This window comes from Eptatretus burgeri, chromosome 11, assembly GCF_056783735.1.
Source record: "Eptatretus burgeri isolate ZD-2024b chromosome 11, Ebu_testis_v1, whole genome shotgun sequence".
In the NCBI taxonomy this organism is placed as follows: domain Eukaryota; kingdom Metazoa; phylum Chordata; class Myxini; order Myxiniformes; family Myxinidae; genus Eptatretus; species Eptatretus burgeri.
Window position 1 is genome coordinate 56461122 of NC_140971.1, and position 18403 is coordinate 56479524.

General features: G+C 48.6%; 1 protein-coding gene across 1 annotated transcript in view; it reads left to right on the plus strand.

Moving 5' to 3' along the window:
• The window catches only part of LOC147017125 (unconventional myosin-If-like), a 62130-nt gene that overhangs the window by 7803 nt on the left and 35924 nt on the right, over nucleotides 1-18403 (plus strand). Inside the window, exons 3-4 of the mRNA XM_085846514.1 lie at nucleotides 5143-5232; nucleotides 17538-17632. Coding sequence (XP_085702640.1) covers nucleotides 5143-5232; nucleotides 17538-17632 — 185 coding nt within the window. The remainder of the gene's footprint in view (nucleotides 1-5142; nucleotides 5233-17537; nucleotides 17633-18403) is intronic.

The window sequence follows — 18403 nt, forward strand, 5'->3', positions numbered from 1 at the left end:
CGAGGACCCTATCTAACTCCAATTGAAACCTATCTATCCCTCCACTGTCACCTTCATTCCAGGTCGACCATTCCATGCATTAATTACTTTCTGACTGAAAGACCCCTGGCTTAACAGTCTCTCATCTTCTTTACCTTCAGGCTATGGCCTCTGGTCCTTACACTGTCGATTCTGCCGAACATCTCCACTGCACCTATCTTGTCCACACACTTCATCATCTTTAACATCTCCATCAGATCGCCTCGTAAGTCCCTCCTTTGTAATGTACAAAGTCCCTTCTCCTTCAGCCATTCCTCATATCTTAGTCTAGCTTGGCCTGGAATGAATCTACTAGTCCGACGCTGTACTCCATCTATTGCAGCTATGTCCTTCCTCAGATGTTCTGACCAAATGAGGCCTCACCAAATTTCTATACAAGTGTACCACTACCTCTTTCGATTTTTAATTTATCCTCGATGAAAACCACCTAAAACCCTGTTAGCTTTACCTTTAACTGCCTGGCACTGTGCTGTGCTTACCTCCAATGTTGCTCACCACCCACAGATTACTCTCATGTGACATGCTCCAAGATTGCCCCTTACATTAGGTAATCTCCATTTTCATTGTTCTTCCCCATCCCCAGTACCTTCCATTTCTATATGTTAAATTGCAAATGCCAATCTTTTGAATCTCGACTTTCTTGAATCTGATCACCCCTCTCTCTGCTATCTATCTTACTTCCAAGCTTTGTGTCATCTGCAAGGCTGACTGTGAACCCCACTATCCAAATCGTTGATGTAAATTATGAATAATAATGGTACCAGTACCTGGAGCTTTATCATCACTTATTTTTCTAACTGTTCCTTCACTTCCTCTACTCGGTTACTCCTACTTGAATGTCTTCGAAAAGCCCTTGTTCACCCACGACATACATATACTCTCATTTACTAGAAGCTCCCCTGACTGTTCCTGTGTAAATGTAGAAAGAAAAAGTAAATTTAACAAGTCTGCCATCTTGCCTTCATCCTCCACCAATTCTTGTGTGTTATTCCTAAATGGGCTCACACTCCTCTTTAACCCTTCCTTTACCCCTTACTGACAAAAAGAATGTCTTCCTCTTTGTTGCCGATGTCATTTTCATATTCCCTTTTTGTTTGCAGAGTTATTTTCTTAACGAGCCCGTTTCCTCCGAGATTGGTGGGATGTGGATCCAAGCATCCTGTTATTTTGAACTTAATGGGTGCCTTCTGCTTCTCCCTCATTACACTACGTACCTCCCTGCTCAACCACTTTGCTCCACTTTCTGCCTCTACCTTCACCCCTCACTGGAATCCAACTACTCTGCACCCTCCACATTTGCTTCTTGAAGGTTGCCCATTTTTATTATGCAGACCGCCGACTCATTAACTTTACCAAATCTAAAGTTCCCAAATCGCTTCTCAGACCCTCAAAGTTTGCCCTCGTAAAAGCCAACAAGCCTAACACCACCATCCCGAACTTCACATCTCAAAGTTTCTTTCAGAGAGTTACAAAGAGCAGAAAAGGCTTGGTGATAAAACGACTGTGGTGCTTGCACTGGTGGTGACCACTTGTGTTGACCACATCAAATCTCACCACATCAAATGTGTTGACCTATATTCTCAGGTGTAATCAAGAAATAACTGATACTTGTTTACTGCTGGATGTAAAGTATACTGCTTAAAGCTACTCTGCTCTGATCTGCATAGCAGATGATACAAATGTCTTCGTATTCTGACTTGGCCTGATCACGGATAGGAACAGCAAAATCTTCATCAGATGGGGCACCAAAACTCATTTCAGACTTGTCATCCTCATAACATCGGTTGCAACACTAGGATCTGATGTGTGCACAGTGTTGTTGGGATTTCATCCATGGACTGGGTGTGATCCTTTTTTGTTGGCTGGGCAGTGAAAGATGAAAGGCCAGAAAATTCTATTTTATGTTCAAACGTTCAGGAAAGCATTCACGTATCTTGGTACCAACTGGTAACTTTCTTAAGAGGTTAAGCATCATCCAGTCATTCATTTGTTAACTTTATTGTCAACCAACACCAAGTTGGACAAAGTGAACAAGCTGTGATACCAATGTTCTGCGACAGAAGAGGAGAATTCGAGTCTTCAAACTGAAAATAACTTTGAGCAAACAATCGGGCTGCCACTTGCAGGTGGACATTCAAAATCCTCCTGACATTCCTGACCCCATTGAAGGACGTGGATGGGCATAAAACAAAGAAGGAAGTCTTGTTATCCAATGGACTACAGGTAATCCACCCCCAGGGCTCGTCCTTGGTATAATGTCATACAGGTGCGTTCAAGCTTGCCGGCCATCGGACAGCAACGTTCATCTTGAATTGTCTTCAATGCATGGCAGCCTGCAAGCTGCCGACCAGCTCCAACATGGAGGACAACAACGACAAGCCACAACAAAATGCAGAAGAGTCGTGTGATGGTGATGACGACTAAAATTACATTTCTTTTTTTTTCTGTAAACCCTCTTGTTCTACTGAAGTGGCACAACATGATTCTGATACTGATGTACCATACTCTGCTACAGAGCATCGGTGCTGCTGAAACAGTTTCTTGGCAATGGTTATACTGGGTGGTTTGCCATTGCCTTCCTGGCAGTAGTTAGTGCTGGCAGGTTGGACCCCAAGTTTCACCTCCACCCGAGTGATGGCACATATTTTGATGAATAACCTTGCCTGTGAAACACTAGGATGGCAGTTTATAGCTGGGTGAGGATTCAGACCCAGGCTAGTCAGCTTTGAGGCGAATGTTCATACCTCTAGGTCAACAATATGATTAGGCACATTTTAATGGGAAGTAACAATATTAATATGTACATTTATATTTTACAACTATACTTCCTTTCAGAAACAAAATCACAGGATTGTCCAAACCTTTGCTGACATTATTTATTTATTTATTTATTTAATATACAGAGACATGACGGAAGTAAATCGACACCATGATGTTTCAAGAATTTATTTATTGAACATTTGAAGTATATTTGATCCATTGTGATACATGCACTAGTAATTTGTTGACTTTCCATTTGCAGATTTCAATGCTTTTACTCTTTCAGGCATAGACTAAGCTCTTTGCTTTTACTAACGAGTTCTGAAATTTCCTGTTGTGGGATTTCTGCCCAGGCTTCATGCAAGCGTATCAGCAATTCTGCCCATGATGTTGGTTTCCTGGATATTTTCCGCACAGCTCGATCCAATTTGGCCCAGAGGTGTTCAACGGGATTCATCTCAAGAGACTGACTTGGCCGTGGACGTCGCTTGATCCCATTTCTGTCCTGCCATTCTTTGGTCTTTTTTACAGTGCGGCATGGAGCTCCATGTTCCATGAACAAAATGTTGTTTTTCACTATCTTTCCAGTGGAGAAGACAGGGAGACGTCCATCCTCAAGGATAGAAATGTATATCGTAGAGTTGACATTGCCAACACGCTCCACAAGCTCTGACCGACCAGTGCGCCAGATTGCTCCACACACCATCACTGAAAAACAACCATGTTTGACATTTGGTTCAAAGAAAACTCTTGACTGGGAAGTCTGCAGACCCATACGCATCCACTGTCAGAAAATTGAACAAATTGGGACTCAACTGAAAAAAATGACAGTTTTCCAAAACTCCAAGGGTCTAGTGGCCATCTCGTCAGCCCACTTCTTTCTCCTTTGAATGTTGGCTGGTTTCTCTTAGCTGCTCTCCCACAGTAGCCCAGTCGATGAAGATACCGCACAGCAGTTCTTGAGCTAACTTGGACCTCCTCTGCAACATCTGCTGCCTTGCAACGGGGAGTTTTCTCATTGGAACGCTTGACAGCTCGAAGCCACCTTTCTGAGGGCCTAGGTTGACCAGAACGGGAAGCTGTGGATTCCTTGCCTTCCAGGGTGAATTACACAGTCACCCGATTGACCGTAGAATGCGAAATGCCAAGGTTCTGAGCTATCCGACGCTGGCTGACTCCACCTTCCAAATGGCCAACAATTCGTCCTCTTTGAAAATTGCAAAGGTCTTGTGCTCCCTGGGTTTGAGGCAGAGTTAATTGTCATAGAAGACCCAGGAACTCGTTTCTGCAAGTAAAGAGTTGAATATTATCAAAGAATCACTGAGTAAAACTTGCTTTATACCGATGAAATGAATACATTTAAGGTGTCTATTTACTTCTGCCATGTCTGCACAATGTCAAGGCTCATATAAGAGCTATAATGCACGATATCATTTTAATAAATTAGTATTCTGAAAATTTTAGTCTTAATCAAGATGCTACCTCATTGCCAATATTGCTGAAATTTGTACATGGTGTACATCTTTAATCTGTGCCCACATAATCTGCAGGAGCAGTCCATTTGTAGCTAGGAAACACACACCTATACTTTTTGATACAAAAATACATTGATGTATCAGGAATTTTATCCTGATCAGCTTTTAATTAGGAGTACATGTTGCTGGGACCAGTCAATTTTGAGCAAGAGCGCAATTTCTGAGAAATTTCAAATTAGGAGCAAAGCAGTTTATTTGATGGCGGACAAAATGGTATTTTGCTGAAAATCACGAAGTTCATGCCATGATTCAAGAAACTTCACACATCATGATAACTGAAAACCACAGTGGCTTTTGATAGGCGAGATATTGTTGGCATCTTGAACAAATTCCAAATTCCTGCGCTAAAGTGTAGAGTGCGTGCAGCACCTTCACACCTTCAGCCAACGATGCCACTCACAGCCATGTGCTGTATACGAAACAAGAAGTGGCTTTTAGTTCTTCCACTTTGTTAGTTCACTCTCAAATTTGGAGGCTCGGCTCTTGGACTATTGACATTGTCGTAAGAAGTCTCCAAGACTGATGTGCTGTGAACATTCCAATGGGTTGGTGTCTCTTCAAAACTGCTAGTTTAACGAGGGCGTTAGAGATTGATTACCTGTTGAGACTGTATTTTGGAAGCATTCCACATGGAGGAGAAAAGGAAAGTTGGGAGAGAGTTTTCTCAAGGAAACATAAATGGTTATCATTTAAACACTCTTTTGGAAAAAGTGTGAAAAGCTTTGTTTGACACTCGGATTACACTCATCATCACAATGAAAGCGAAATATTTCTTCAGACGTTTTGCCTTAATTGTGATTCTTTAAAGACATACATTGGATCCGTACTTATATCTATCAACCCTTTCAAGCAGATGCCCTATTTTACAGATCGCGAGGTCGAGATGTATCAAGGAGCGGTGAGTGTAATCCATCGAACTTCATGTTTTCCTTATCTCAGCTCATTCCAAATAATTCTACATCTAAATTAATTTCAGCTCACCTTAACTTATCTCTTCTCACCATTTACTGCTTCCCTCAGTTTCCCTTCTCCTCTTCACCAAATTGTTCACTCACCTTCAGCCTTATCTAATTTCCATATCTTTCTGTCCATCCCTTTCTCTCTTTCTCTTTCTCTTTCTCTTTCTCTCTCTCTCTTTCTCTCTCTCTCTCTCTCTCTCTCTCTCTCTCTCTCTCTCCCTCTCGCTCTCTCTCTCTCTCTCTCTCTCTCTCTCTCTCTCTATCTCTCTCTCTCTCTCTCTCTATCTATTTCTCTCTCTCTCCATATCTCTATATATATATATCTCTCTATATATCTCTCAATATATCTCTCTCTCTATATATATATATATATATATATATATATATATATATATATATATATATATATATATATATATATATATATATATATCTCTCTCTATATATATATATATATATATCTCTCTCTCTATATATATATATATATCTCTCTCTCTCTATATATATATCTCTCTCTCTCTCTCTCTACATATATATATATATATATATATATATATATATATATATATATATATATATATATATATATTTATATATATCTCTCGATATATCTCTCTATATCTCTATATCTCTATATCTCTCTATATATCTCTATATCTCTCTATATCTCTATATCTCTCTATCTCTCTCTATCTCTCTCTATATCTCTCTATATATATATATATTGTTGCGGATTCGCGCCCGCCGGCGTGCGAACGGCCACGTAACTCGAATCGCGGCGCGTCGCCCACCGGACGGACAATCCAGTCGTGACCCTCTCGGACTAACGCCGGGAACCAGTCACGGGTGGACCTTTCGGTCTCACCGCGATCGAGCCAATCAGCCCCCGCGTGGGATAGGGTTGCTCGCCAAATTCGACCTACCTAAGTACCCACACGGAGGGTAGACCGGGCGATCGCACCTCGCCGCAGGTCGACTTCGGACACGGGCCACTTAAGCGACCCGTTCCGTACTATCGGGATAACCGAGCGGTGTTATTCGTCGACCTCGACGGTTCGATTAATTATCGGGCGTATTCAGCCCACTACCAACCCTTTACGTGAAGCAAGATGAGGATTCAATGAAAGAAATGACGAAGCGAAGCGGGAAACAGTTCAACACAAAGCACATTTATTCGCGCTGAACGGAAAGCACACATATTCAATTCCACCAAAAGCACACAGAAAAGAAAAACACAATGCAATTTACACAAAAAGCAAATGCGACAATGCAGATCTACTACCGATTACGCGAGCACACGGCAACACTTATACAACTTTACTTCACAGACGGCGCCGACAACACATACCCAAAACCAAGGAAAAGAACAGAGAACCCTCAAGGATGAGGCGGGCCTGAGGCCGAGACCGGGTCGGGCCTACCCGTCTGGTGATGAGACGCGGAGCGGCGATGGTGCCTCAACTCCGCGGGCCTCGCGGGCAGTGTCTGGTAGGGGGTGGGAAAGGGGCCCCCTTGGTCGCACTATCTCAGCGCGGGGGGAAACAGGAGGGGGGTTGCTGATGCTCGGGGTATAGAGGATTCCTTCTCTGCCTCGAGTCCCGCGACGAGCGTCTCCACCTCGGCCAGGTCGCGCTGTCGGCCTCCCTGGGGTGCAGCTCCCTGCACGACGCGAGTACCCCCTCGTCTGCCCTCGCCGCCTCTCCACAGCTCCGTCCCCTCCGCTCCGACTCCAACGCACACGACGAGGCCCAGCTCCTTCTTGCCAACTCCACCGCCCGCGAAGTCTTAACTCTCTGTTTTTTGACTGACGAACGCGGTCGCTTTTATAAGCCCCGTGGCTTCGCTCTCTCAGCTTTGACCCCCTCCCTTCGACCTTTCACCTCGCTCCCCATTGGCCCGAGAAAAAGTGGGCGTGAATGCTTTTTGATCCATAAATTTGCATATATCGATCGCCCTCCAACGCCCTGGGGGCGGGGCCAAATCGCCCCTTGCTCACCGATTGGACGGAACAAAAGTGGGCGTGTGTCGTTTTTGATCCGTTTTTGAAGTGGAAAATCCGTGGTTTTGTACACGCTGTTCGGCGCGCGCCCTGCACGAGTCCAACACCGGTACCCACAAGCGGCGCAAGAACGGTGGCGATGCGACGGTTGCGAGGTGTGACGTGAAGGTCGTGGCGGTTGTGGTGAAGCGGCGTTGTGGTTGGTGGTTGATGTTGTGACTGGTGGTGGTAACAATGGCGGTTGGTCCAAAATAAAGATAGTAAAAGAAAAACGGCTATCCTGAAGAGTCGCAGCACGCATAAATGACATGTATTCCCACTAGACAACGGGTTTGGGACTAACTACACATGTACTTACCGAGATACCTCACCTAAGGGACCTGAATGGTGGTTTGCGAATTTGGTAACCACAACAATATATATATATATATATATATATATATATATATATATATATATATATATATATATATATATATATATATATATATATATATATATATATATATATCTCTCTCTCTCTATATATATTGTTGTGGTTACCAAATTCGCAAACCACCATTCAGGTCCCTTAGGTGAGGTATCTCGGTAAGTGCATGTGTAGTTAGGCCCAAACCCGTTGTCTAGTGGGAATACATGTCATTTATGCGAGCTGCGACTCTTCAGGATAGCCGTTTTTCTTTTACTATCTTTATTTTGGACCACCCGCCATGATTACCACCACAACCACAACATCAACCACCAACCACAACGCCGCTTCACCACAACCGCCACGACCTTCACGTCACACCTCGCAACCGTAGCATCGCCACCGTTCTTGCCCCGCTGTGGGTACCGGTGTTGGACTCGTGCAGGGCGCACGTTGAACAGCGTGTACAAAATCACGGATTTTGTGCTTCAAAAACGGATCAAAAACGACACACGCCCACTTTTTGCCGTCCAATCGGTGAGCGAGGGGCGATTTGGCCCCGCCTCCAGAACGATCGATATATGCAAATTTGTGGATCAAAAAGCCTTCACGCCCACTTTTTCTCGGGCCAATGGGGAGCGAGGTGAAAGGTCAAAGGGAGGGGGTCAAAGGCGAAGCTACGGGGGGATAAAAGGACGGTGTTCGTCAGTCGAGAAGGGAGAAAGAGTCAGAGAAGAGTGTGGAAGTCTGGAGCCCGAAGCCTGCAGTAGCTGGAGAAGCTGAAGAGAGTCGAACGAGGAGAGCCCAAAGAAGAGTCCAGGGTGGAGAGTCCAGAGGCGGAGAGGCGGCAGCGGCGAAGGCAGACGAGGGGGTGCTCGCGTCGGTGCCAGGAGCTGCACGCCCGAGGGAGGCCGGCAGCGCGACCTGGCCGAGGTGGAGACGCACACCAGGGATAATAAAGATCCTCTATACCCCGAGCATCAGCAACCCCCTCCTGTTTCCCCCCGCGCTGAGATAGTGCGACCAAGGGGGCCCCTTTCCCACCCCCTACCAGACACTGTCCGCGAGGTCCGCGGAGTTGGGGCGCCATCGCCGCTCCGCGTCTCATCACCAGACGGGTAGGCGCGACCCGGTCTCGGCCTCAGGCCCGCCTCATTCTTGGGGGTATTCTTTTCCTTGGTTTTGGGTATGTGTTGTCGGCGCCGTCTGTGAGGTAGAATTGTATAAGTGTTGCCGTGTGCTCGGTAGTCGGTATTAGCTCTGCATTGTGTTTTCGCTTTTACATTTGCTTTTTGTGTAAATTGCATTGTGTTTTTTCTGTGTGCTTTTGGTGGAATTGAATAGGTGTGCTTCCCGTGTGCCGCGAATAAATGTGCTTTTGTGTTGAACTGTTTCCCGCTTCGCTTCGTCATTTCTCCCATTGAATCCTCATCTTGCTTCACGTAAAGGGTTGGTAGTGGGCTGAATACGCCCGATAATTAATCGAACCGTCGAGGTCGACGATAACACCGCTCGGTTATTCTGATAGTACGGAACGGGTCGCTTAAGTGGCCCGTGTCCGAAGTCGACCTGCGGCGAGGTGAGATCGCCCGGTCTACCCTCCGCGTGGGTACTTAGGTAGGTCGAATTTGGCGAGCAACCCTATCCCACGCGGGGGCTGATTGGCTCGATCGCGGTGAGACTGAAAGGTCCACCCGTGACTGGTTCCCGGCGTTAGTCCGAGAGGGTCACGACTGGATTGTCCGTCCGGTGGGCGACGTGCCGCGATTCGAGTTACGTGGCCGTCAGCACGCCGGCGGGCGCGAAAATCTGCAACACTGGTGTCAGGTCGTGCGATACAAATTCATCGCCCTCCTCGCGGCACTGGTATTGGAGAGCGGGACAACAGGCTCTCCTGTCTCCAGCGAAATTCACGGGAATCGGTCCAGGGGTGAGAGAAGCGACCCCCGATTCCCTCCAAATTACGGGCGAGCAAATTAACCCTTCACGAGAAGCAAGATGGCGTCTCAAGGCGAGCGGGAGCCGGGGGTATTAGAAATGTATATGTGTAGTAATGTAGAATCCATGGCACAGGATGGAATCCCCGAGCAGGAAATGTTGATTGTGCAGGAACACGGACTCGCCCAACTGAACCCAGAACCTGAGGTGGGTGCGGCAGCGGCCGCGGTGTATGACACCTCCCCCCCCCCTCTCCACCAAAACCCTTCCCCGACCCCTGCCGAAACGGCTCACCCAAGCGCACCCGACATGACCCAGCTATACACCATGCTGGCAAAAATGTATGCGGAAACGACAGCGAAGATGATTGCGAACATGAACAAGCAAATGGACGAAGTAAAAACGAAGATGGATGCGAATATGAAAAACGAAATGAAAGGCATGAACGAACAAATGAACGAAAAGATGGATACAAATACAAATGAAGTGAAAACGACGATGGATGCGAATACACAACAAATAAACGAAAAGATGGATACAAAAATAAACGGAATGGAAGCAAACATGAAGGAAGAAATGAAAGAGCTACGGGGTGAGACGCAGAACATGGGCCGATGCCTGCAGGCGGGCAAGAAGGCCGTGACAAAGGAAATAATAGTTGAGACAAGGGAGGTAAAGGGTGAAGAGTTGGCAGTGACGGTAGCCGGGAAGGGAACGATAGAGGAGAGACTGCACGGTGAGGACGGGGTAAGTGACGCGCACACACACACGGAGGTAGTGGAGGATAATGGGGGTGAGCTCGCGGAGCGTGTAGGGACCCAGTGCGAGCACCTGGATGGCCTCCTCCAGGAAAGAGGTGAGGGAGTCTGCCCCCTTGAGGCGAGTCACGACCAGGTGAGTTCGGTCGTGCTTTGCGAGGTTGAGAGGACGGGTGCTGTGGACGGGTGCACGGAGAGCTTGGGGGGTGTAGAGGCCCCGGAGACCCTAGTGGGGACACAAATCCCCAGTGTGGTTGTCCCTGTGTGTGTGGTGCAAGGCGTGAGTGCGTTCCCGTGTGTGGAAGCGACCCCGTGTGTGAGTGGTGTGGTGGCGATGGTGCCAGAGTGTGTGCTTCCCAGCACGCCGTGTGTGGATGGGGCACCGTGTGTGAGTGAGGCCGTGTGTGTGAGTGAAACGGCCAGTATGAGTGAGGCACCACGTGTGAGTGGTGTGGTGGCGATGGTGCCGGAGTACGTGCTTCCCAGCACGCCGTGTGTGGATGAGGCACGGAGTGTGAGTGAGGCACCGCGGGTTAGTGCCCCCGCGTGTGTGGGTGAGGCACCGTGTGTGGAAGAGACCGCGTGTGTGAGTGTCGCCGTGTGTATGAGTGAGGTACCGCGGGTGAGTGCCCCCGCGTGTGTGGATGAGGCACGGAGTGCGAGTGAGGCACCGCGGGTGAGTGCCCCCGCACGCGTGAGTGAACGGCCGTGTGCAAGGTCGCTGTGTGCAAGGGAGACCGTGTGTGTGAGAGAGCGGTATGAGAGGGAGATGTCGGTTGGCATGCGGGAGCACGCAGCCGCGTCTCCCGGTGTGAGTTTGATGGAGTATACTGTGTGCGTCGTGACACGCAGGTGTGCGTGGGTTGAATGGAGGCGACGACGGCGACATGTTAGGAAAGAAAGCCGAGTAGCGGCTGTAGTTGTTTCGGGGACCGTGCCGGGTTCGCCCAGCAGTGAGCACGCGGTTCGTGCTGTGCAACGCACGAGACCGCCACGTGCTCGCTTGCGAGAGTGAAGTCCCGGTCCGGAAACGCACGCGGTGGATTTGCCGATCCCGCGGACGGACAAAGTTTAGGCAGGTAAATGGATTTGGACCGGACGGGTTCTCCACGCGATCGTGTGTGTTAAGCTCCAACGGGCAAAGCACATGTGTTCGCGTGGGGAACCCCTCGAGACGTGGGGCTTGTGTTTTTTTTATGCACACGGTGACGCCATGGCTGCACGTGGGGTTGGAATCCGGCAGGAGGGGTATCTCTGCCGGATGGTGCCGTCCAAGGAGGGACGAGGAACACGTGCAGCTGCATGACGTCACGGGCAGGTGCGAAGTGCGCGAGTTGCCGCGCTGGCGCTGCGCATGTAAAGAAAAAAAAAAAAAAAAAAAAGAACAAGCCTCACTTTCGGGTGCAAAGGATTCCTGGGCAAGGGGTGGAAGACCCCCTTATCCTGGGCACAGGATGAAAACTAGTTAGGGGGAAGGGTTAGCTTAGTTAGACCGACTTCATGGGGCAGGGGTAAGTCCTCATGGAGTCCGTGGAATGGATTAGTTAGAGGGATTGTAGCCAGATTTAGGTTGGGAAATAAAATGGGATTATTTTGGAGACAGAGACAGACTTTGGATGTGTAGAGGGGACGTAGCTTAGCTACGTAGTGTTAAAAGGAACGTGCTGTAGTTTAAGGGACGACGTGGGAGCACGAGTTAGTTAGGGGATGTAGTTAGAAGGATGGCAGAGTTCAGTGGTGTGTGTGTTGAAGAGTTGGTGAGTTGTGAGGCATGTGCTTGGTGAGTGAGTGAGGCCAGCGGGTCTGTGTGTGTGGAGTGAATGGGGAATGCATGGTGCGATGAGTGATTGGGGGGAGGAGTGACTCCCGCCCAAGGGACCCCGGGGTCAGTATAAAGTGAGTTAGGGGGTTAGTCAAATTGAAAAATGGAGGTCGTTTTGTTGTTGGTGGGAAAGTAGGCTCGAGACCCATTTGGAGGGGTGCAGGAGCCCTGTTGACGGGCTTGGGAGCGTGGCTGCGAAAGGTGAGTATCGCTGAGTGGGTACCCCGGGCACCAGGCTAGTCGGCCGCGGTAGGCCATGGGCCCATGGGGGGCCGGGATAGAGTAGTGGGCACGGGTGCGCCTGCTTGGTGCGGGGGCCCGGGCGCCATTAGCCGCGTGGGCAGTGTTGTGGGCACGGGTGACCCTCGGAAAGGGGCCCGGGAGGCCGGCCTGCCACGTGTGCGTTTCAGGGGAGGTGCCATGGGGGCACTCCCCGGTGTTAGGGAGCTGGTAGGCTCGGAGGCAGTGTAGTGCCCGGGGGTGCCATAGCGGGAGAATCGGCAGAGGGTCGTGCCTGCCAAAGGGAGCCACGTGTCCCAGCCAGGAGACCGTGTGAGGGCACGGAGAGAAAATTGGGGGGCGAGGCCCGAAATTGTGAGGACACCAACACAGGCGATGGGAATCTGGGTTGTTAGAACCAATAGTTTAAGCGAGAGGCGCTTGTTGAAAGCCCCGGGGTAGTTTAACAGTTAAATGGTTAGGGTAGATTAGGAGATGTACCCCTCCGCACCATCCATCCCCTCGCTCTCGTTGTGGGCCGCTGGACCCACTTTGGGTTAGATCGCCGAACTCTGGGGAGGCCATTCTGAGGCTTGAGTTGGGCCTCGACACAGGACATTAGCTCTCCCTTGTTCCCCTCCGGGAAGGGAACGTAGGGGTTGGGAGTAGGCTAGGTGACAGTATAGGTTAGCCAAACAAGGACGATAAAGGGGGTTAGGGGACGATTTATAGTGGGGAAGTAAAAGTAAAAACAAAAAAATAAGTTGGGGCTAAATTGGGGTTTGACAAATTAAGGGAGTGGGTATGTACAGTGACAGGCAAAGGCGATAGGTTGGGAGGGAGACAGGTAGGTAGGTCCGAGCCCGCCTTCCGAGTGGCCAGCACCACCGCACCCCCTCCACCAACCTCCACTGAACGGCAAAGGCTGGCCAGCTTCATCGGCTGGCTGGTTTTTTTTCTTCAAGGCCTGTGCCGGCCAACTTCATCGGCAGCTGTTATTTTGCTGCAAGGTCTGTGCCGGCTGGATCGTCTGCAGCTGCTGTGCTGCAGGGCCTGTGCCGGCCCACTTCATCTGCCGGCTGGCTGTTTTTTCTTCAAGGCCTGTGCCGGCCAGGTCGTCTGCCGGCTGTGTTTGCCTGCAGCGGCCTTCTTCTGCGGGCTGTGTTTGCCTGCTCACCTTTGCCATGCCATGCCCACTGCCCCTGTTCACCAGCCCCGTTCAATTTTTGCTTTGCCCCCCCCCCCTGTTCATTTCCATGTGCGCCAGGATCCGCAAGGCAACAGTTTGCAAGCTGCGAGAACTGCCCTGTTGGCAGCTACAACACGGGCCTGCAGTGGCGGCCCGTGCACCGTGTTTGCGTCCATCCATTCATGCATCCATTCGTTGTGCTCATTGCGTGTGCCGCTTGAGCTGGCACGGAGACTACGTTTGTGCAGCCCATGCACCGTTGTGGTTCACTGCGTTCAGTTCAAAAGGGAAGGCCTTGGACTGCGTGTGAGCAGCCAGCCACGTTCCCTGTCACCTGCATTGTTTTGAGCCAGAGACTGCATGTGGGCAGCCTGGCTCCCTGCTAACTGCTTTTCTTTTGCAGAGTTCAGTGATCCTGGGCCATGGTTTAGTGTAAAATTTGTAAGTTAAGGTTAAGATGTACTGTAAATATGAGTGCGCCCCCGGCATGTTTGTCTTAGCGCCGGCAATTTTATTTAAGTCGTCCGTATGAGTGAGTTTGTTTAGATAGTTACGCAGCCCTCAGGTTATTTATTTTGGGGACACGAATACCATGAATGTCGCACTCAGGGATCCGTAGGTAAAATGTACTAGGGGAAAACTACACATGATGGCACACGAAAATTTGACGACTCGGGACGAGTCTGTAAAAAGGGAAGGGGGTAGTGTTGTGGTTACCAAATTCGCAAATCACCATTCAGGTCCCTTAGGTGAGGTATCTCGGTAAGTGCATGTGTAGTTAGGCCCAAACCCGTTGTCTAGTGGGAATACATGTCATTTATGCGAGCTGCGACTCTTCAGGATAGCCGTTTTTCTTTTACTATCTTTATTTTGGACCACCCGCCATGATTACCACCACAACCACAACATCAACCACCAACCACAACGCCGCTTCACCACAACCGCCACGACCTTCACGTCACACCTCGCAACCGTAGCATCGCCACCATTCTTGCCCCGCTGTGGGTACCGGTGTTGGACTCGTGCAGGGCGCACGTTGAACAGCGTGTACAAAATCACGGATTTTGTGCTTCAAAAACGGATCAAAAACGACACACGCCCACTTTTTGCCGTCCAATCGGTGAGCGAGGGGCGATTTGGCCCCGCCTCCAGAACGATCGATATATGCAAATTTGTGGATCAAAAAGCCTTCACGCCCACTTTTTCTCGGGCCAATGGGGAGCGAGGTGAAAGGTCAAAGGGAGGGGGTCAAAGGCGAAGCTACGGGGGGATAAAAGGACGGTGTTCGTCAGTCGAGAAGGGAGAAAGAGTCAGAGAAGAGTGTGGAAGTCTGGAGCCCGAAGCCTGCAGTAGCTGGAGAAGCTGAAGAGAGTCGAACGAGGAGAGCCCAAAGAAGAGTCCAGGGTGGAGAGTCCAGAGGCGGAGAGGCGGCAGCGGCGAACGCAGACGAGGGGGTGCTCGCGTCGGTGCCAGGAGCTGCACGCCCGAGGGAGGCCGGCAGCGTGACCTGGCCGAGGTGGAGACGCACACCAGGGATAATAAAGATCCTCTATACCCCGAGCATCAGCAACCCCCTCCTGTTTCCCCCCGCGCTGAGATAGTGCGACCAAGGGGGCCCCTTTCCCACCCCCTGCCAGACACTGTCCGCGAGGTCCGCGGAGTTGGGGCGCCATCGCCGCTCCGCGTCTCATCACCAGACGGGTAGGCGCGACCCGGTCTCGGCCTCAGGCCCGCCTCATTCTTGGGGGTATTCTTTTCCTTGGTTTTGGGTATGTGTTGTCGGCGCCGTCTGTGAGGTAGAATTGTATAAGTGTTGCCGTGTGCTCGGTAGTCGGTATTAGCTCTGCATTGTGTTTTCGCTTTTACATTTGCTTTTTGTGTAAATTGCATTGTGTTTTTTCTGTGTTCTTTTGGTGGAATTGAATAGGTGTGCTTCCCGTGTGCCGCGAATAAATGTGCTTTTGTGTTGAACTGTTTCCCGCTTCGCTTCGTCATTTCTCCCATTGAATCCTCATCTTGCTTCACGTAAAGGGTTGGTAGTGGGCTGAATACGCCCGATAATTAATCGAACCGTCGAGGTCGACGATAACACCGCTCGGTTATTCTGATAGTACGGAACGGGTCGCTTAAGTGGCCCGTGTCCGAAGTCGACCTGCGGCGAGGTGCGATCGCCCGGTCTACCCTCCGCGTGGGTACTTATGTAGGTCGAATTTGGCGAGCAACCCTATCCCACGCGGGGGCTGATTGGCTCGATCGCGGTGAGACCGAAAGGTCCACCCGTGACTGGTTCCCGGCGTTAGTCCGAGAGGGTCACGACTGGATTGTCCGTCCGGTGGGCGACGTGCCGCGATTCGAGTTACGTGGCCGTCAGCACGCCGGCGGGCGCGAATACCGCAACAATATATATATATATATATATATATATCTCTCTCTCTCTCTCTCTCTCTCTCTCTCTCTCTCTCTCTCTCTCTCTCTCTCTCTCTCTCTCTCTCTCTCTCTCTCTCTCTCTCTCTCTCTCTCTCTCTCTCTATCTGTATCTCTATATCTCTATATCTCTATATCTCTATATCTCTATATCTCTATATCTCTATATCTCTATCTCTCTATATCTCTATATCTCTATCTCTATATTTCTCTATATATCTCTCTATATCTCTCTATATCTCTCTATATCTCTCTCTATATCTCTCTATATATCTCTATATCTCTCTATATATCTCTATATCTCTCTATATCTCTATATCTCTCTCTATATCTCTCTATATATCTCTATATCTCTCTATATATCTCTCTATCTCTCTCTATATCTCTCTATATCTCTCTCTTTATCTCTCTCACGCTCTCAGAATAGTGATAAAGTTTCACTCCCTGATTAAACATTACTCCCACATTCCCAGACTTTGGACATTACTTTGGGTTGTGAATTCAGTGCTTGGAGGGGTTCTAGGGTTAAAGTGACGAATCTTCGATGATGAATAGTTCCCTCTGGATGATCTGATATGCCATGAAATCAGTTGTGCCATTGATTTGTTTGCATTGTAATCATTTAATATTGGTGTCGATGGACGTTTGGTTGAAGAATGGAAGGCTGTTGCTTGGATTGTATGCCTTGGTTTTGTGAGTGGTTGTTGTACGACTTGTATGCATGGTTCTTTGAATTTTTGTCTGCCTCTGAATGTTGTCCAAGTTGAAAGAATTCTTCAGATGCCTCTGCCTCTGTCTATATCAATCTCTCCATATGTCTCTCTTCGCCTCGACACAAATACCAAGCCATTCAATGATAACAATGATAATTGTACATGTATAAAATGCTATGTCCCATAATGTAGTAACAATAATAACATCATCAACCATTACAACTATAATCAAAGTAAAACGTCACAACAAAATACAGAAATTGTGGTTTTTGTAACAATATTTTACAAGTTCTGGACATGCCGTAGGGATTGTTGTTTGTGGAAAATGACCTTGAATTGTGGATGATTGCATGGGAAGTATGACCATGATTGCATGGATTGCATGAGGATTACTATTTGTGGAGTATGACCATGAGCTGAAGCGGACTATATGTTGATGACATGATGTATATTATGACCATGAGTTGGATGGTGACCATTTGTGGATTATCCATATGTGTTGTGCCTGATCATTTCCCTGGTATGTCAATGAGGTGAGGATGACTATGATTTGTGGATGTCCATTATGGAGTGTGACTATGGGTTGTGGATGATAGTTCTTGAGTGAGGAAGTCCTGTGAATTGAGGTTGACTGTGAATGGAAGCAGATTGTGCATGGAGATTGACCGTGTATTTAATTTGATCATTCTTCTGGTTGTGATTTATCACGTGTTTGGTAACTGTTTTTTTTAATTGATAACAAGCAAAAGACGATGCGTTTTTTCCATTTGCAGGCACAGTATGAAAACCCACCACACATATATGCCCTCTCTGACAACATGTTTCGAAATATGCTCATCGACCGAGAGAACCAGTGTGTTATCATCAGGTGAGAATAACTCGACCTCATCACATCAGATGCTCTTTTGTGCGATTCAAGTTTCTTATCATTTACACCCCACTCTGGGGGAAACGAGCAAACATTAACGGTCACTTTCAAACCACGACCGAATCATACAAAGACACGTGCTGCTTCCTTGCTTGATGCTCACCATTTTAAAAAAGAGAGAGCTGAACAAACAACCATGGGTTGGCAGTCATTGCACAGGCCTGATTGGCCAAATGGCCTCTTCCTGAGTTGAATAAGGCTTACTTGGCTGTGTCTGGATGGGTTTGAGGATAGAGGAGTAGCATCTGAAATGTGAATCCCATGCAGGTTCCTCCTAATGACTTCATCTTTGCTTTTTGCTTGTTCAGGTTCCTTCTGATGACTCCAATGCAGGACTGAACCTATTTGGTCTTCCATTTGATTTGAATTGAATTTATTTTAATCCAATTCTGAATTCAATTAAATAAGAATAAAAAAAAGGTAATGGGTCAAGGTCAGGTGTCCAATGAAAGTGGGACGTCTTGGTACCCGTTCATTACTGCCAGTAGTTATAAAGTGGCAGTTCTAGTTGTGTCTCTTATTAATTACGAAACCCACCAGTACACAAACAAAATACACCACACAAAACAGGTTCTGGTCAGGTATGGGAGCATGTGCCAGAACAGCGCGTCGCTGCATCCACTTTCCGCCGTACTCCGGGGCCTCCGTCTGGCCATCCCCCAGGCAGATGCCTGGCCCATCCCCATCTCCTTGAGATGCCGATGAACCTGC